Source organism: Parus major, chromosome 1A (genome assembly GCF_001522545.3).
Source record: "Parus major isolate Abel chromosome 1A, Parus_major1.1, whole genome shotgun sequence".
Taxonomy (NCBI): Eukaryota; Metazoa; Chordata; class Aves; order Passeriformes; family Paridae; genus Parus; species Parus major.
The window spans coordinates 59,351,343-59,371,533 of NC_031773.1; the positions used below are offsets into that span (position 1 = coordinate 59,351,343).

The 20,191-nt window shown below is 38.2% G+C and overlaps 1 protein-coding gene across 3 annotated transcripts; it reads left to right on the forward strand.

Annotated features, from left to right (window-relative positions):
• The first annotated feature begins 354 nt into the window (after nt 1–354).
• TTLL1 (tubulin tyrosine ligase like 1) lies at nt 355–18,086 on the forward strand. 3 transcript variants are annotated; one of them, XM_033514655.1, is made up of 11 exons: nt 355–434; nt 3,444–3,576; nt 4,772–4,980; nt 6,199–6,379; nt 7,460–7,594; nt 7,754–7,862; nt 11,606–11,749; nt 13,468–13,554; nt 14,650–14,813; nt 16,312–16,467; nt 17,798–18,086. In XM_033514655.1, exons 2-10 carry the CDS (start codon nt 3,464–3,466, stop codon nt 16,439–16,441), a joined length of 1,272 nt encoding a protein of 423 aa, XP_033370546.1. In that variant the 5' UTR covers nt 355–434; nt 3,444–3,463; the 3' UTR covers nt 16,442–16,467; nt 17,798–18,086. The 3 variants fall into 3 exon arrangements, with proteins under 3 accessions (XP_033370546.1, XP_015483068.1, XP_015483067.1); XM_015627582.2 differs by lacking the exon at nt 17,798–18,086 and adding an exon at nt 17,145–17,475; XM_015627581.2 differs by lacking the exon at nt 17,798–18,086 and having other exon boundaries at nt 16,312–17,475.
• The last annotated feature ends 2,105 nt before the right edge of the window (nt 18,087–20,191 follow it).

The window sequence follows — 20,191 nt, forward strand, 5'->3', positions numbered from 1 at the left end:
TTGGCAGCTGAGTGTCCCTGAAGCTTTTATATTCTGGTAACATCCAGAAAGGTTTTTCCCCCGATGGCCTTTCACAAACCCCTATTTACTCATGGCCTGATGTTTGTTAGGGACTTGTTCCTAGACGGTGGGGCAGGCCCAGGCCGCGGAGGCTTGACACCAAAACGTCCCCAAACAGCAGGGGGAGGGGGTGAGGCTGAGGTGGCTGGGCGGGGTTCAGGGTTTTCCCGTCGGGACTGCCGCACATTCCTATCCCTCGGCGGAATGGAGGCCCCAGCCCCGCCACTCTCTCCGCCCCGGCCCGCACATAACATGGTCGGCGGCGGCCCCAGCAGCCCCGCCCCCGGGCGGCGGCCGGAACGGGCGGGGCGATGCCGGCGTCCGGCGGGGACGGCCGGGTCTGAGGGGAGCAGCGGCCGCGCTCCCGCCGGCAGGTGAGCGCGGGGCGTGGGGCGGATTGTGGGTGTCCATCCCCTCCCCAGCATGCCCTCTACACGCCCACAGCCCCTTCACACACATCCCCAATCCTATCTCCTTTTTCCACAGCCCCCTACCTGTCCCACATATACCCACTCATACATACCCCACACACATACACTTCCCACACACATACGCACACACCCCCTCCTTCCCCACACAGACAGCCCGCAAATGCACACAGACACGCCACACCACACATCACACATACATACACACCCCTCCATCACACCAAACACCCCCCACGCACACGCAGCCATGTGTCTCTTCAGTCTTGGGCTCCTTCTCCTCCCTAACACTAAAGGAATCTAGCAGCAGGCCCTGCTGGTCTCCTCTAATTGCACAGCCAAACTGGATTTTCCAGTCGTAAACTTAATAATGAAGTTACATTTTGTACTGTTAGATAGAAGGAAATGGAGGTTGCTGGGTCGGGTGCCAGAGGCACAGCTTCACCCATATTTTGTGGTTTGAAAACTCTGCCATTAGCAGCACTGGCTTCTGATAGTGGCAGTAATGCCAACCAGACTGATTTTGGATCTCGGTTCATCAGTTTGTACCAGAGCAGGAGGTCTCACCTGGGGGTTAGGCTGCTGCCAAGCTTCCTTGCTGCCCGTGGGAGCAGTCTGGGAAGGAAAGGCAGTGTTTTGGAGAAGTGGCAGGCCTGCTGTGCCTCTGTCACATACCTACTATCTCTTGAGTAGGAGTTCTGGTGTTTTGTGAAGGATTTGACTTACTACAAATATGCAGGCTATGGCTGTGTTATGCAGCTCTTCTTTGAGGCTTTGTGAAGCTAAGGATCTCGGCCAACCAGAAGTTTGAATGCGTAACTGTCTTATGCAATCTCATGGTGTTATCTAGAAATAGCTATTTGCAGATTAGAGGATTCTTCTAGAAAATTATATTGTATTAAAATGATATTATTTTTGTGCATTCTGGTAATCTATTTGTACAAAATAGGAAGATTTTGTTTACAGGCCACTTAAACATCATCTGAGATTGATCAAACTCTGCAGAAACCAAGGAGGAATTTTCAGTCTGCTGTTGTATTACTATCCTTTCAATCCTGTAGCAGGAGTGATCTGTGAGGCACCAAGTTCCCAAAACAGGAAAAGAATTGCACTCTTGTAACTTTTCTTTTGATTTCTGGTAGAACCTGTCTCCAGTGTTCAGCTCTGGCTTAATTTTAGCTCACCTTCCTGTGTGTGAATTGATCAAGGAGTAAGAGAAACAGGTATAATGTTAGGTTTGAATTTTGGTGAACCTCATGGGGTAGCTTGGAGATATGAAGAACATTGGTTTAAAGCCTTTTAAAAAGTTTACATTGTGGTTGGTTAATACCATTGTAGCCTTTAGTGCATTTCCTTGTGAAGGGACAATTGTATTGCAAGCAGAGTAATCCCTGAACTTTCAAAACAACAGCAAGGTGGTGTGTGGTATTAATGAGTCACTGATGGCGAGTCATACAAACTTCAATACAAATATATTGTTTCATTTAATTTTGTTCTGCTAATATCTGGAAGGCCCAGAGGAAGACCATGACCTTGTAGAACTAGGGGTTATATAAAAACACACACAAGAAGACAGACCCTGAGCCTTTGTATGCTCTTTTCTATTGAAGCTTGATGTCAAATTGCTTTACCGACATGAATAAAAAAATGTGTGTCTTAAACTTTCTAAAACTGAAGTTTATTAGTAAACATTTTGGCCTTGTAGGATTTAACAGGATAAATAGTCTATGTGGGATTATATGGGTTATACCTCCCAGAAAGAAACTGTAGGGGCCTGAGCTTAGAGGCAAATGTACATCTTCACATCTAGTCCTGGAAAATGAAGACCCCCCCTTGAATTCCAGTACAACATATTACTTTCAGAAATTGTATTAGCATTAAATTGAATTAACATTATTAATTACATTACTATGTTTAGTAAAGGTGATTTTAGTAAAGGTAAATTACTTTTCAATGGAAAATTGTATGTAGAAGGGGCAGTAGATGGTGTTGCTTGTGGGTGTGTGATAACCCAGCACTCTCCCACTCCTTTGTATGGTGAGTTTTGTTCTTGGGAAAGTAATGTAAGTAATAATAACAAATATAGGGGAAATAATAAAAATATAGGGACAACCACTCGCTACCCCCACCTCCATTAGGTCAGTGAGGTAGTGGAATGGGATACCCAGAGAAGCTGTGCTGTCTGTATCTTTGCGGCTTTTCAAAAAGTGGGTAAAGCTCTGAGCAAGCTGTTCAGACCTGCACTGAGCAGGAGGCTGGACCAGGGGACTTGCTGAGGTCCCTTCCTGCCAGAATGATCAAGTGATCCTAACAAAAAGCTGACCTGGGCAAGTGAGAGATCTAATGTAGAAAGTGACATCTGGTGTCAGGAGCTGAAGTGCAGTTTGTAATCACTCTTCTAATAACCCGATGTTTGAGGAAATCCTCCTGTGAGGGTTTAATGATATCAGTTGAACTTACTTCTACTTACTAAAGTCAGTAACTTTAGTTCCCTCACCTGAGGTACTGCAAATCTCGATTATTCATAGAGAGTGTAAGGGATTTCTCTTGGAATAATGAGGTTTTATTCTACAGACACCGTGTGATCCAGATGAACTTTCCTTCTTCAAAACAAAGCAAAAATACATGTTCATAAGTCAGAAACAATGTCTGTGCTCCACTCTTGGTTCTTTAAACATCACCAGTGTAGAATAGGAGGTTCTGTCAGTAGTATTTAAGGGAAGACAGATGTTGTGTGCCTATTTATAAAAGGTGGTGGGTGTGAATAGTCCCTGTAACCGATATCCTTGTGTGCAGTTGTCCATCTGAGAAATGCATCAGTCAGAGCCTAGATGTTATTTTCCTTGCTTTTAAACTAATAAACATATGTGAAAGTGTTGTCTAGGTGCCACTTATCTTCTGCTTTTACTTCCCTGTATCCTCCCCTATTTTCAACTTTAAACTTTTCTGTACGAACAGGTTGATTTTGCTTTAGGATAATGGCAGGAAAAGTAAAGTGGGTAACTGACATAGAAAAATCTGTTCTAATAAACAACTTTGAAAAAAGAGGATGGATTCAGGTGGCAGAAAATGAAGACTGGAATTTTTATTGGTAAGTATGCTACAATTACCAATTTCTTTCATCGGTGTTATGGAGGCTTGCCCTGTTACCAGAGTCCAGACTTCTGTAATAAACTGTACTTTCCTTCTCTTAGTGATAATGATTTATATTCTGGCTAATTATTCAACATTTCAATCCTGAGAGTGAATGTGAAATTAGATAAGATTGTGGTAAAAGGAGGAGAGTAAATAAACTTCCCATTTGGTGTTTGTCTAATATAAGACCATGAAATGCTGTCCTCGAATGTAGTAATCTATTAACTGGCAGAAACAGTACTCTTTAAATAAACCAAACAATTTATGAGGTTTCTTTCAAATACATCAGAATGGCAGTTTGCGTTGCCAAATGTACCCTTTGTGAACCACTTATTTAAATGGACAGGAATCTAGTAAATTGCTCATGCTTTCGGGATGCAATTGAGAGTGTGGGGAAACACTCATGGAAATTACTGGGTGAGTGGTTGTATTGTTTTGGGTTAGTTTTCTTCGTTTCTTCCTAAAATGATAATATAGCAGATTGGTAGCATTCAGGAAATATTCTTAAATTTTCACATTGAGACATCTAATATGGGAAATTCTTTACATCTATGTCCCTGCTCTTAATCTTCTGTGAAAAATGTAGTTGATGACTGATTTGATTACTCTGTGACTGCAGCATTTTCATCTGGTATATAACTAAACATCACAGGTGTTTTTATCAAGATCTCTTAGCCAGTTTTCAAGTCATATGTTTGAATTCCTTTGTAATCCAAGTAGCAAGGCAGTCAGTAGCAGTTTGGATTTGTGGCTTTTTTGAAGAGGAAAGGTGAGTTTCAAGAATGTGAATTAACAGTTTTACAATGAGGATTCTGTAGCATTTGGGTGCACATCAGTCATTTTTAGGCCCTGCTGGGGATTGATCTGACCATCAACAAGCCAGAGTTCAGTAGGACCCATTTCATCTTTCTGTCCTCACTTCCTGCACCCATTTCAGTAGTGATAGAGGGACTGATTACACCTTCAGTAGGATTTCATTTGCTTTGTTAATTGAACTTCAGGACATGTTGGATTGTCACTGCAGCAAAATATTAAATATAAAGAGAAATGAGAGAGAGAAAAGAGGAGGAAATTGGAGTGAAAATATCTCTAATTTGTCGTCCTGAACTGTGTTTCTTGAGAGAAATAATATGGTATGGCTTTGGTTCCAGGATGAGCGTCCAGACAATCAGAAATGTGTTCAGTGTGGAAACTGGATACCGCCTCTCTGATGACCAAATTGTCAATCATTTCCCAAACCACTATGAACTGACCAGGAAAGATTTGATGGTAAAGAACATCAAGAGATACAGGAAAGAACTTGAGAAAGAAGGAAGTCCTCTTGCAGAAAAGGATGAAAATGGGAAATATATTTATTTGGGTATGTTGTTCTTATTATCAACTTTCAGCTTTTGTCTTACGGAGTCAATAACTGGGATCAAATCAGCTTTTTTGTGCATGAAGCACTGAACCTCTGCAGTGTTATGACATTAAAGTGGCTACCTTGAAGTGCTCTGTTAATCTTTTGGGTTTGATTCATTTGGAGTTTCTCAAAAATTATTTTGGAGAGGGAAAACCGTGGGTTTAAGATACTTTGCAATTAGGTTGGTGGTGAAACCAAAAGGCTCTTCTACTTCATATGAAAGAGGGTTGCAGTTTAATTCAAAAGTGAAAAAACATTATGTGAAAATACTACACTGGAGCAAAACCTAAAACTTTTTGCAGAAAGGCTCTAGGCAGAACTGAATAAATAAACACTTCAGAGGGGAAATTTGGGAGAAATTGAGGAACTAATAATGACTGCTAGAAAATAAAATAAAAAGCAAACTAGAAAAAATGAAAATACCCAAAAAACCCAAACCCCAAAATTAAACCAAGATTAGATCGGGAATGAGGAAAGCAGAGTTGGTTTGATGGTCAGAAAGCATTGAAGTAAAACAGAGTGGATATGTGGAGTTGAATTACATCTTGGATAAGTGAAATGAAAACACTTCATCTGTGTAAGAAGGCAGTTCTTTAAGGATGGAAGTGAAGATAATTTAATAGTAAGTGAAAATGATGGTTTTTTTTAGGTTTCAGTAATCATGGTAAAACTGAGTGTGGGAGCAAAGAAGAATAATAGGAGTTCAGAATAAGATATAATAAATAAGAATAATGGGAGTCACATGGAAATAAAAATTACACTGCCTAAGGGGATTTTTGACTGCACAGAGCATGATAAAGAATGGTCAAAGTTGATACAGCAAATTGAGGCATTTAGTTGGAATGGTATCTAATACTCTAATTGTACAGCATATCAATGGAAGAAGAAAATCTAATTGAATTAATAAATAACATGATAATTGTAATGATATATGTAATGATAATAAACATGAATTAGAATCTATGAAGTTAGCATTGTGCAACATTTTGCAATTATTTTAGTAAAAACTAGGATGTAAATAAGATAAAAAGCAACGTGGGTCTGTCTTAATGAAGGTGGATCATGCCAGACTGGAAAACTGAAAATACAGAACTTTTATTTTTCAGTCTTTGTGTCAAGAACCTTTTCAGATAGAGTCTCTTTAATTGTGCACTGTTTTTTCCCCTCTTAATTCAGATTTTGTTCCTGTGACTTTTATGCTTCCTGCTGATTATAATCTCTTTGTTGAAGAATTCAGAAAGAATCCTTCCAGCACATGGATTATGAAACCTTGTGGCAAAGCTCAAGGAAAAGGGATATTTCTAATCAATAAACTCTCCCAAATTAAAAAATGGTCTCGAGACAGCAAAACATCTTCGTAAGTTCTTATAACCTAAACTTTTATTGTACTTTCTGTAATTAGGCGAACTATATCAACATGCTGATGGTCTGATGCATGGGAAAAATATTCCATTATTATTATTGCTTTGTCATTTTATAGTTAGGTTTGCCTTTAATCTCAGTTGTTACCTGGCTTCCTCCTTCAACAGGTTATAACACAACTTGTTTTAGTATGAGGAGGTAGACAGAACTGTTCAATTAATATTCTTTATAAAATTGCCTTTGGTGTTGTTGGGGAAAAACTTGCTCAGAAGGAAATTGTTCTGCTTCACAGTATTAAATAACAGGAAGCAAGAGAAAAAATCTTCCCTTCAGCAATTTCAGTAATTGTTTAATATATATTAAATCACTTTTTAAACTTGTACAAAGGATGACTGCATTTCTATGTAATAAATGTATTTTCCTTTTGGAACAATAAATAATATACGTCTTGATGATCTCCGTACAAATAGATGGAATAGTTTAGCAATTTTATGTTTTTCTCTGATTAGGAGTTTTGATCACAAAACTAAAGTTTTTTCCTCTGATCAAGTGACTGTCTGAATATCATTTGAGTATTTTTCCCCTCATTTGAATTTGGAATCTGAAGAATGTCACAATCTGAAAGTTATATTAACTTTTCACAGTGGTTTGCAATTGCACACCAAGCAGATATACAAATATTCCAGTAGTACAAGACCCTGAATAATGAAGGTACTGCACTACATTCTTTTTGCTTGTCTGGACCTTGCCAAGTTCTAAATTCTCTTCAAGGGAAAAAGGCTGGCTTGTTGGCTACATTCTGAATAGCTTGATCAGCTGCTGTGTCAGTTTAAATGGGTAATTGATCTTGGTCATCTGTACCGTATTTTCAGCTTTTTTATCATATATAATTTTTTTTGTATATAAGGCCTGATACCAAATATTATTAACCACCACAACTTTATACATTGTCTTAGTGAAATATGCAATATTTCAGTTGACTCAGAATTTACAGAACACTTCTAAAGAAGTGAAAAACTTAAGGGGTTGTATTGTTGCAAATATCATATTGTGAGGCATGGTTTGCATTTTTCAGGTTTGTGTCTCAGTCTTCCAAAGAAGCCTATGTGATTTCACTCTACATCAACAATCCCTTACTAATTGGTGGAAAGAAATTTGATCTTCGTCTCTATGTTTTGGTCTCTACCTATCGTCCACTGAGATGTTACATGTAAGGTTGCATGTCTTTGTGTTTTGTTTAGACGTAATGTCCAGTGTAGTCAAAACAATGTTGGACAAAGACACATAACCTGCAAAGGATATCCTAGGATGCTCACTTCCTTGTTTCTTACAGGGATTTAACACTGTTTAATAACTTTTTGCATTTAAGGTATAAACTTGGATTTTGCCGGTTTTGCACAGTGAAATACACACCAAGTACAAGTGAACTGGATAACATGTTTGTACATCTTACAAATGTTGCCATTCAGAAACATGGGGTAAGTGTGCTGATTGCTTAGATATTCTTTTGCAGCAAGAATGATTTTCTTAAATTGTCCCAAAAACTTGGAATCAAAAGGTTTTGTCATGTTCTTTATCATCTTGCAATTAAAATACTTTACCTTGCACTCACAAATCAAATACAATATAGAAATTTTAGAAAACCACAAATCTAAAGTCAAGATAATGAGTTGAAGGTCTAATAGAGTGTGACATTTTCAGTATTGACTCACAGTACTTGAGAGCAGAGGTCTCCTTTCATTGAAAAGCCAGTTTGCTTACGTATGAATTGAACAGTGAAATTAATGAGCTTGGATCATGTGGATGTGTACTTTATAATAGTGGCTTAATATCTCCTTCCTCATTTCCCCTTCCCTTTCTCTCTGGCATGCAGTTAATTCAATTTTTTATTTCCAGTACTTATTCATCACAGAACTTTCCAGCTTCTTCCAGTGTTCCGCCAACCCCCTGCCCCTGCCTTCCTTCTGTGGGAAACAAAGGGAATGTGCAGTTGCAAACTTGAGATAAACAAGTGCTGCCTGGCCATCTGGTGGCTTCCTCTTGCATGGACAAAGCTGGAGCTCTGCCTGCAGAACACTTCTGTCCTGTAATTTGCCATTGATATTCATGTGGAAACATGAGAGCTTTGACAGCCCTTACTTATGTCAAAATACACTGAAATTCAGCAGTGGGGAGGGAAGGTTAGTGGGGCAGGGGTGACACAGATGGGCCTAAAGTGTCACTTCCTAAGCCTTGTTCCTTCAGGGAATGACTTGATAATGATTGTCCCCTTGGTGTTTTTAGCGGATGTCTGTGATTTACAAACCATGCCTCCAGTACAATCATTAAAACTCTATTGCTGCGCTTCCTAATGCCAGAAGCTTTATTTTAATGGTTCGGAAAATAATACGTATGGACACACACGCATGCTCTGATTATATTAATGTAGGTAAACACATGCACTCATACACACAAGATATATGCAATATATCTTAAACTGAAACCTTGCTTTATGTGCCTTCTCTGCTACTGTTTCATAAGATGTGCAGTATAGCAGAACTGGTTTTGTCTGGATATTGTTGTAACAACGAATGTGAATGATAATGTTGGTACTTCTTAACCAGGGAAAGTGGTCAAATATGCCATTTTTCAGTATTACAAACATTTTATTGCTCAGGTGCAGATTTGTAAAGTGCTTCAAACATTTTGGTTTGACAGGGCACACTGAGAATTACTTATTGTGAAAGCAGGTCCCATATAACTTAGAGAAAAAATCCTGGTGCTGTTGAGCAGTGAAAATGTGAAGCACATGGTACATTGTCTGCCTTGTTTTTATTCACCCTTCCATCTTCTCTACCAGTTAAAGAATGACCTTCAAGATTTTTCCCAAATAAGAGATGTGACTGTGGTGGTGAGGTCACTTAGAATAAAGGACCACAGAAATGAATATAGAAGTAGCATCCTAAGAATGCGGGATTATGACTGGAATGTTTGAAAGACTTTTTGTAAATTGTAAACCACTGATACCTGTTCAGTTTTGCAGAAAGGCAGAAGAAAAGTTTAATGTAAAGCTATGCTGCCCATCATATTTGTTCTGTTTTAAATGTGCCTGTAACTTTGGAGGCATTTAGACTGTACGGTTTTAGTTTTCTAAAACTGTACCTAATCTGAGCTGTCAGTAATTTGTACAAATTATGATGAAGTGCTGGAAAATGCATATGTAATACAAACAAAACAACAATAATTCTTATACATAATTCTTTTTACTTTGTTTTAATGTCTTTAATTAAACAATTGTGATTGTGTAAAGCTCTACATTGTTGCAATCTGTTGTTCTGAAGGACAAAGGGCTGAAACTGATCTCTGTTCCCTTGCTGGAATCTGGTCTCAAGACATTGTTTCCATGGAGCAAATCCTGAGAGCCATGTTTCAGGTCTTTATTTGTACTGTGCAGTTTTTCCAAATTTACTAATGCTGTAGGAAAAAGCCTAATAATAAGATAGATGCTTCTCTGACCTTGTCCTAGAGGACGACAGAATTTGATCTTCTGAGAACCTTTTTCTGCTCTGTGCATTCAGTGTTTTGTAATTTAGAATCATTAATGCTCAGAATCAGAAATGCTCTGAGGAGAACACTTTCTAAAGGGACAAAGCATTTGTCCTGAGTTCCTTGAGGGCTGAATGTATGCCTTTCCATCAGTATGAACAACCCTCTCTTTGCTCTTATCTTTCTATTTAAAGAGAAATAATGCAGAGCCTTGATAGCCTCTGAAAAGACAATATAAGGTAACCTACTGTTTCCCCTTGTTTAATTTCAGTAACACTTAGTGAAGTTTTCTACTGAACTACTTGAAAATTTAAACTTTTAAAAACAATTCAGGTATAATTTCACTATGTTCTTGAATGTAGTTTATCAATAGCACCATTAAGAAGATACCAGGGAACAGACAAGTTCTATTTGTTAAATAAATAAACACAAATGCTTTCAACATTTTACAACAGCTACCTTCAGTGAAATTCTGCTGTTGCTCATTAATTGCTTTTTCTTTATCCCCAGAGGAGCAAAACATTAAATTCGTTCACATTTTAAAACTTCTATTTCCAAATCATAACTCATTCTTTACTATAAAACTGTCAAAGTATCTGTTGTTTTTTTCTCTCCTATGAAAGATTTATTACTTAATTTGCAATGTGTGATACAAGCATATTAGAGCTATAATAAAAGCAGTTATTTATGCTGAGGGCAGTTCAAAGCTGAGGTCTTCATAAAGCTGGAAGAGCAATTAGCCAGGTTTGTTTTTAGACCAGTGCTTGTAAGTATAAGGGGACTTTGTGTGGGGATGAAAGAAACCTGCTGAACTATATATGTAAAAAGCACAGGCTCACGGTGAGAGACTTCTCCAGGGTCAGGCTGTTCAGGTATAAGCAGTTTATTGTTTAGATAGAGGGTGGAAGAGACCCATTTATGCTGCCAGCCACAGCATAAACATGGTCAGAGAGGGAGAGAGAGAGTGGAGAGAGGAGTCGGGGAGTATGAAGGGTGAAGGTAATTAAGAGGGTAGAGAGAGAGGGGCAAGATGGGGTAAGAGAGGGGAGGGAGAGAGGAAGTTAAGAGAGGGGAAGTGAGCGAGTTAAGAGCAGAGGAAGTTGAGAGAGGAGCAGGTAAAAGCAGAGAAGTTAAGAGAGTAAATTAAGAGAAGAGCTTAAGAGAGAGTAAGAGACAAGCAAGTAAGAGAGTAGGAGCGGGTAAGAGGTGGAAATAAGAGAAGTAAGAGAAGGTAAGAAGTTCAGAGAGCAAAGTTCTTGTTATAATACATTATATCTTTTTCTGTAGTGAATATTCTAATTCCTAGTGATCAACCAGTATACAACACACATTCTATAGAATTTACATATAGCCTGTAAGAACTACTACATTGCCATACAATGTTACATTTTAAACTCTAAAAGCTACTTTTCAGTTTTTTCTGCTTCACCTTTGGATTTGCAATCAGCAGAAAGGTATTGTTTTCATCAACGGGGATTCTCTTTCAGCTGGCTAGGCTATTGTTCTTCAATTATATAGTAACTAGCACTCAATATCCTATAGCTCAAAGCTAGTTTTCAATTCTATTTCTATCCTTGGTTTCATATTTTCAGAATCGTTTGCTAAACAATCATATTCATAAGGTATCACTATTTCATCTTCCCCAACACTGAACAACTTCAAAATCTTAGACTGAGTGAACTCCTTAACTCTTCAGGATGATTACAACCATATCCATGGAGGCAAGTGGACAGTGAGTAACTTACGCCTGTATCTGGAGAGCACCCGTGGAAAGGAAGTCACCAACAAATTGTTTGATGAAATCCACTGGATAATTGTGCAGTCTCTGAAGGCTGTTGCGGTGAGTGCTGTTCCTGGAGTGCTGCCAGCGATAGCATTCCAGATGCAGGCTTCCCATAACCATGGAAGTGAACTTGCCATTCAAACCCCTTCATCTATTTTCTGCTCTTTGAATGATGTTGTTGATGCTGATTTCTGCAGCTCTCTTATCTCTTGATTTCTTGATATCTTTTGAGGGAACTGAATCTTGGGTGGGTGAGGGGGTTGAGCTGTCTGTGGATATTTGAAGGAGTGAATCTTTTTCCTTGAGGTATTTGTAAATGATTTAATATGACTTGATACTGCCTTTGTGAATAGTATTAAGTTCTGCCAAAATGTGTGATGTCATTCCAGCAATAACAAATGTGTCAAAGAAAAAAAGATCTCTGGAGGACAATTTATCAAAGGAAACCTAAGGCTATTAGTTCATCAGAGTTACATAATGTACTTTCACCGCTTCTATACACAAGTAACAGAGTTATTATGAAAAAAAGCAGCAGCCAATTCTCTGCTTGAGTGACTTTCTAGTGTTTGGGTAGTATTCTATGATCACATTACAGGTCAGGTATCACTTTGGGAGTCAGCTGGCGTAACTGAGGAGCTCACTGTAGACAAGGTCTCTCCTGGTCCTAAGTACATTGTCTTGTCATCTCTTTTGGGCTTGTGCTGGCACTGTTTAGAGCTGAATCAGCTCACTTGAGCACTGACAATTACTACCTTGCTTTATTGATGGCTTGGTGTTCTGCCAGGGGAATGAGCTGAGTCATGGAAGGAGCAGATGAAGATCAGAATCAGCACGAAAAACAGGGACAAGGTCGTGCAGCTAGGCTCAGTGGCAGCTGGGGAAGCATGGCTTAACCTGGCTTCTGCTGTGCAATCGTATCTGAAGGTACTTGGGAGAAGGAAAGGGATATAATCAAATGTTAGCAGAACCTTAGAAGAGGAAAAGTGATGAAAATGATGGAGGATGAAATCTGCCATTCCTCTGTCCTTCTTACAATGGCACATGTAATTAGATTCTTGTTCCTCCTTCCCCCTTGCAGTCCATGAAGAAATGAAAAGCTTCATTATTAGTCATGGGGAAAACATCTCAGAAACCTTCATAAAGTTTTCTCTAAAAGATCTAATGAGATTCACATAGAAGTATTATACTATGCATACTGCAAATATTTAGCAGTTGCTGGAAAGCTCTTGGTCCTCTAGAGGATGTGCATCTAAGCAACTTGATTCTTGGTCTCTCTTGGCTTTGGGGTTGTAGTTTCCTTGAGTAATTATAATTCTAAAATGTATTTTGTAATTGTTTGACCTAAAATTTCTGCATAGTTACAGCATCAGAATAAAAGAAAGATCTTTGAACTGCTTTTCTAAAGTTTAAAGAATTCACAATTATATGAAGCTGTAAATTTTCAAACTTTCTGTTCTCTCCTAATGCACACAGGCTTTAAGAATACTGATTACTTTAGCAAAACATAACAAGACTTATTTTCACTCTGGAATCATAATGGGAAGTTAACTTAATACTTGGCATCAATGTAATCATTAGTACTTAATTATTTACACACAGCCTCAAAATAAGATGCAGTGCTAGAACCTTCTAGTTAGCAAGCTTATATTTGAATTATGGCACTGAAAAGTGTTGTAAAAGATTCATAATGTTATCACATGATTTGTAGCAAAGAAAGTGTGTAATTGAGTTACTGAAGAGTAGATTTTAATACATATTACTGTGTTTTTCCCCAGCCTGTGATGAATAATGATAAACACTGCTTTGAGTGTTATGGATATGACATTATCATTGATGACAAGCTTAAGCCCTGGCTAATTGAGGTAAGTTTTTATAAAATACAAGAAAAAATTTCCTTCTAATTTCACAAACAAAACTAAGTAGATTTCAATGTAGTCTCTTCAGTGTCCCTCTTTTTAAATAATATTTTTTGTTTATCAGGTAAGTGGATTAAGAAAAGCATTGGAAAGTGAGATGAGTCATGTGATGACCAAGCTAGCATGTGCTTTTCTTTCCTATTTTTTGGTGTTTCTATTTGTTTGTGGCTTTCTGTTTTGGTTTCTAAATACAGTGCATCCATACAACTGCACTTCAGAGGCAGTCTGAATGTTAGCAGCCCTGTTAAATACTGGATCAGTATCTGGAAAGTGGGCATTGACTTGATGGAGCCTAACATCAAATTTAATTTTTAAATGCTGTCACAGCATTAATGTTAGAGGTTGAGAGGAAACAAAACGGGCATACAAAGGCAATCTAGGATATTTAGAAAGCTTTTTTATTTTTTACATTAATTTCTCTTTGGTGTATTAACTTTAGATCTGTATGTTCAATGTAAATTTTATCCATCCTTCTTCCTTCTCAATCTAAATCTAAATTTCATAAAAAAATAAGTTACCTGTTTATTGTTCTGATACTACTTTTCCAAAATAAGTGTGGAATAAAGATATGTTAAATGGTTTCATTTAAACAAGATAGAATAGAGAGCCTTCTCCAGCTCACAATGTAACAGGAGAACTCAGATAATAACTTAAAGTTGTTTATCCAGAAGAGAGCCACAGACTTCTGTGTGTAACAGCTGTTCATGTAAAGTGGGAAAATTTTAAGCACTCAAAGGTATGGGGTTTGTAACCAGGTAAACAGAAAATTAAACAAAAATTCTGTCTTGTCTGATTCACCCTGGTGAATCTCATTTTAACAGAAATCTTCAGGCTGACACAGCAGACAATTAACAGGGTGGTACTTTCCTGTCTAAGTAAAAAGAAAAATGCCCAGTGCGGAATTCCTTCCAGTGCCTGAGGAACTGAAAGATGTGCTTTGGGCCACCAAGGCTCAATTTCCCTTACAGTACACAAAGACATCACACATGCTGTTTGGAAAACACTCTAAAAACTGACTGGATTTTTTTTTTCCTTTTGTAGGTTAATGCTTCGCCTTCTCTTACTTCCAGCACTGCTAATGATCGCATCTTGAAGTATAATCTTATTAATGATACACTTAACATTGCTGTGCCTAACGGGGAAATTCCTGACTGCAAATGGAATAAATCTCCACCAAAAGAGGTTCTAGGCAATTATGAAGTCTTGTAAGTTTTGTCAGTGTTTCATCTAAAGGCCATTGTTCTTCTGTCACCGCACTTTTTTTTGATGTGTAATGTAGATCAAAAAGATACGGTGAACTTCATTGTCATATGAAAAATGGGCACAAAGTTCCACTTCAATTCTTTGGAGCTGCACTGGAGGTGGGAGCACATTAAAGCAGAGTTCCCTTGCCTCATGTCCAGAGAGAATGTTGTCTTATAAGCCCCTGCGTGCAACTTCCGAGCTTCCAGCAGCTAGAACTGAGGGACAGGAGAAAAGAGAATGTCTTCTACATGTGCAGAACTTTAATTGAATGGAGGCTAATATATACATGGTACTTAAACAGTTAAAATAGTTGGTTCTGGTTTAAAAGTTATTCCATGCAAATTTTCTCTCAGTTCATAGAAATGATACCTCCTGAGTCCTGTAATTCTTACTGTAATAGTAAATAATGAAATGGTCAGATATTTTTTTAATTCCTTGATCTGTATTATACAGAGAGAAATAAAGGAAATGAGTTTTTTATATAGGAGTGTCTGCAAAATTTATATAGGATTGATTTGTTTTATGCAGAAGAACACTGATATTTCAATACCATACTGCTGACACAGTTTCTCATCTTTTTTGAGAAAATGTTTGGATAGGTTCTCTAGCACTAGTGGTGCAATTGATCAGTATGTCAGGAATGCATTTATGTACATAGCTGATCCACTATGTTCATATTCAAATATTTTTTCTCTATAGTAGTAAAAGCAGTTAAATATAAGTGGTCTGAATTAGGAATTAAGATTTAGTGAATGTTATATACATGGTAGCTATGAATACCTATAAAACAGTGTTAGTATATATTATGATTTTCCTAAACATTTTTTAGTATTATCTTTTCTTAATTACAGTTACTTCTCTGTAACCAAATTCTGCTTGGAATTTGCATAGCAGCTGAAATGTCAATTTATTCTAAGGTTATCTGAGGCTATAATGGATTTAGATATTTATAGAATCACTCATCACTGTGGTTGTGTTGCCAAATACATCAAATGCGTTTTGTTTGATCACATGGCTGTTTAGTTCACCTCATTCTTTCCCTTCTCTCTCTTTGATGCAACACTGGGGTTTTAATGCTACAGCTAACAATCCTCCCTTTGAAGCAGTTATTTAAACTGGCAACTGGATGATGTTCTGCTTTACCACAGACCTGCAGAAGTACATGGGGAATTTCACAATCATGAAATTTAAAAACTCAGGAGTTTGGCTAAAGCTGCCAGATGACTTGTTTCTTTCAAACAGAGGCTAAGGATATTTAAGACGATCTGTATTGTAAAATTATAGATTCATAGAATCACAGTTGCATGTCTTGCTATGCCTGCATGAAGCTGTGTGAACAGTTGGTACCAAACTCCAGTTCTAAATAGTAAACAGAATAGAATGTAGAACTAGAATATACAGGACCCACTGCTGTTTGTGTAGCAGGGCGAGGCACTGAAGGGATTTCCTTACCTCCAGATATGATGAAGAGATGGCACAGAGCGATGGGACTGATCGTGACCCACGGGGTCGTCCTGGACAGTCCACATGGGTCAAAGGAAGCCGTGCAAGAGATTCAGGAAAGCCTGTCCTGACCACATGGAAGTGATGACAGAAAAAACAGCTGCATTCTTGGTAGGAAGACATCAAGAATAACTTGAAGTTTTGGAATAGATTCCTGTGTTTTGCTATGTTGCATGTAGAAAATATTAAAGACAAAACAGCCTTTGAAAAGTGAAGCAAATACTCAAAACCCAGAAACTGTATTAGACATACACTGACCTGATAATTATTACAATTCATATAGAGTGTATATACATATACAATTATGTTTATACAGTTTGTATAAACTAATTCTCAATAATGATCAAGAACTTTCATTATAAAGCTGACAACTCAAAATGTGCATTCTGAAAGAAATTCTGTGCTGTTCTGGATAGTATTTATTTCCTCTAGTAGCCTATGCCTTCCTTCCTGTAATAAATGAGCTGTGGGTTCTATAAAAGGGTGATGGTGGTAAGTATTAATATATTCACAGTGATGGTTCAGATTCTTGTAGTAAAAGAAGAGCAACTAGAAAAAAATAGCAATACATGTACTTGAGGCTATTGCCAGTAAATGCAGCTACTGATTTATAACTAGTATTAACAAATTGAAAAGCAAGTCTTTATAAGCAGAGGGTTGGGAGTTTTTATTTCCTTTAAGTGTTCTGAGGTGCTAACTCTTTAAAGGTAGGAAGTTTTATGGACGGAGGGAGTATTTCGATGGTATGTTGATGGACTGTTTCACTAGCCATTAATTTTTATTTTTAGATAGTGCATGTCTGCGGAAAACAGACAGAACAACCAGATACTGTGATAAATCTCACTGCTTGAAGCTGATGATAAATCTTGATTTGCACCAGAATGTCTCAGTGTATTTATGGATGTACATATGTCAAATACCTGCATATTTTTGTATATTTTATTTAACAAAAATACTGTTGCATATGGCAGGTTGGTAGCTATGATAAGAAAATTTGTGATGATTAGCTACCAAAACTAAGATGCAAAACTTAGCTACCAAAACTAAGGAGCGAAAGATAAAAATGGGTATTCAGTCTTCTAACAGCAAAGTGTATAAATAAATTAGTGGGGTGTGTGATTGGCTGTTTGTTCCACTTGACTTTCCATCAGATATTGGCAGACCACCTGCAACTGCACCACTTCACCTGCTTTAGAAGGTCTTCCTAGAAAAGGGCACTAAACAGTGGTCTCTGGGACAGTTGAACACAGTCTGGCAAGAGCAGCTTGTGTTGGGGAAGGAGGGAAGATGTGGGCTGGGTTGACCAATACCCTTACACAGAATCTGGGGTTTATCCTTGCAGTAAAGAATGAAATGTATAGGCTGAATCACTCAGAGCATAACCTTCATTAATCTTGTATATTCCACTAAATTAAAATCTAACTGATTCTCTCTTCATCAGACTTGAATCTTCACACTGGCCAGTACATAAGCATACTCTAGTTGACTCTTGAAATAAGTAAGGCAAAGGCAAGATGATCACTGCAGAATGGTAAAACTCACCTTAATTCCAGGTCTCATATTTTGGGGTTGGGATTTTCTGTTTGGGTTTTTTGGTGTGGTGTTTATTTGTGGTGGTGGTGGAGGGTTGATTTGGTTTTTCACAGTTCCTAACTCTGAGTCTTGCTTGTATATTTGAGCCTTGACAGGCAAGCTACTACAAGTAAAGGTGTAGTCAGATGTGTTAATAATCAGTAGTGTTGTTTTAATTACGTGGGATTTAGTGGGCAGATGTTTCCAGTTTTACCCCTAACTCCCTGTTAGGGATAAAGTGGGAAGTAAGAACAGCCCTGGGGACTGTGGACCTGTAGTATATAGTATTTTGCAGTATGATTTTATTTTTGGTTGACAGGTAACATAACACAGATGTGGCAGTGTGCCTCAGGGACGACAAAGGGTTACATTGTCCCACCTCAAACCCCTTGTGAAGGGCGGCCCAGGAGTTCTGATTGGGTTTGAGTGGGGGGGGGGGGGTTCTCCCTTGGTGTGTTTCTACTGGTCCCTGACCCTGAACTCCACTCTCAAGGGTGGAGACCCTTGGGGGTTCTGTACCTCAAAACCACCTGCTGTGCCTCTGTTCGGGGCTCTCTGTTCTGATCCTGAGTTTGTTCCCATGCTGAATAAGTGGTTTAATGAACTGGGAGCCCATCTTGTTGGTGTTCCATGCTGGTCCCCAGAATCCTGCTGCTTCCCTGGACGAGATCCTGAGGTTGCTGACTGCAACACACAGGTACTGTGATAGGAGGCAAATGAAGCTTTCTCTCACTGCTTGTGATTAATTTTGATAGTGGCTGGGACAGAGGATGTGTTGTTGTGGTATTCTTTTATTGTAACAGTAGCACTCCTTTCTGGGAAGGCTTCACATGACAGGGAAACTAGGTCTGGGTTTTTAGGACTTACTGCTGTGGAAGGCTGTGGAGACTGAGTCCAGGGGATACTTTTAGGTGTAATTTCACAATTACCCAGTACTGATAATAGCATGTAAAGTAAATTATCTTGGTTTTCCAAACTAATTTGTTGGTGGTACTCTGCGTTGGTAGTGGTGTTATTGCAGGTAGGCAGTGAATTGAATCAGGGCCTCCAGAGCATAGACATTAACAACACAAAATACTAATGGCACTATCTGTGATATTACTAATACTGAATATTCTTATTTAATTGTTGAGGGGGTTTCTGCTGGCTTGAAAAGGGCCAGCTCATTTAAACTTGCATCCTCAGTATTCAGTATTTCAAAAGTCATTACTGGAAGTCTTGCAGTTGCTTTCAAAGACTTCTGTCCCAGTGTATAGCAGAGACATTCAGTAAAATAAAGTATTTGTAAAGAAGCAGTTTATATGGAAAATGTTTTTGCAGCAGACCTGTCAGTTTTAAACATTCAAATCCTTCTCTCTGGCCCAGTGAAGTATTGGGAAACCATATTTCAAATCCTTGAGGATGAAACATCTTTGTGAAATATCTAGTAAATTATCAGTACTACTTCAAAATAAAAGCATTGAAACATTAATAACTAGGGGGAAAAACCAGAAAATAAAAACCTGATAGGAATTTTTGACTATGTAGTAAATAATCTCAGAACTAGAATTAAGATTTCAAATGTTGATACCACATATTAGTTATATCCCCAACCAGTGTATTACTAGTAATTTATCTTGCTGACCCAAACATTTAGTCATGCATGATTTAGTCATGCAATGTTCCCTTTAAAGAGCAAGAATTCAAAGACACTGCAAATGCAGCGACTCTCTCTTCCTGATCACATTGCATTTTCTTTTTAAAAACAATAGTCTAGTGATTATATACATCAGACTGCTTTCTCCTCATTCCTTTTCTTGACAGACTCTTTGCAGACATTGAAGTTTGAAGCCTAATTGTATTTTCACTTCCAACATATGAAAACCTATGTATGTAAAGGGAGTTTTAAGGAACAAAACTGAAGTAACATGGAATTTCAATATACTAAGATTGTTTTTCTTATTATCAGTACTAAACTGTCCTGGTTTCAACTGGGATAGAGTTAATTTCTTCTCAGTAGCTGTTGCAGTGCTGTTTTGGGTTTGGAATAAGAATGGTGTTGATAACTCACTGATGTTTTGGGTTTTTACTAAGTTGTGTTTATCCTAAGTCCAGGACTATTTTTTTGTGTTGTCTCATGTTCTGCCAGTGAGGAGGTACACAGCTGGGACAGGTGACTGGAACTAGCCAGGATGTTCCACACCATGAAATGTCATGGTCAGTCTCTAAACTGGGGGAGTTGCTCAACAGGGTTGATTTGGGTTTGGGAAGAGGGGGTGTGCAG

Bases quoted from the DNA above. Each gene is read 5' to 3' on its own strand.
- TTLL1 (XM_033514655.1), top strand. From the start codon at position 3,464: ATGGCAGGAAAAGTAAAGTGGGTAACTGACATAGAAAAATCTGTTCTA. The intron at 4,981-6,198 runs GTATGTTGTTCT...CTCTTAATTCAG, and splicing joins TGGGAAATATATTTATTTGG to ATTTTGTTCCTGTGACTTTT. The intron at 7,863-11,605 runs GTAAGTGTGCTG...TTAACTCTTCAG, and splicing joins TTGCCATTCAGAAACATGGG to GATGATTACAACCATATCCA.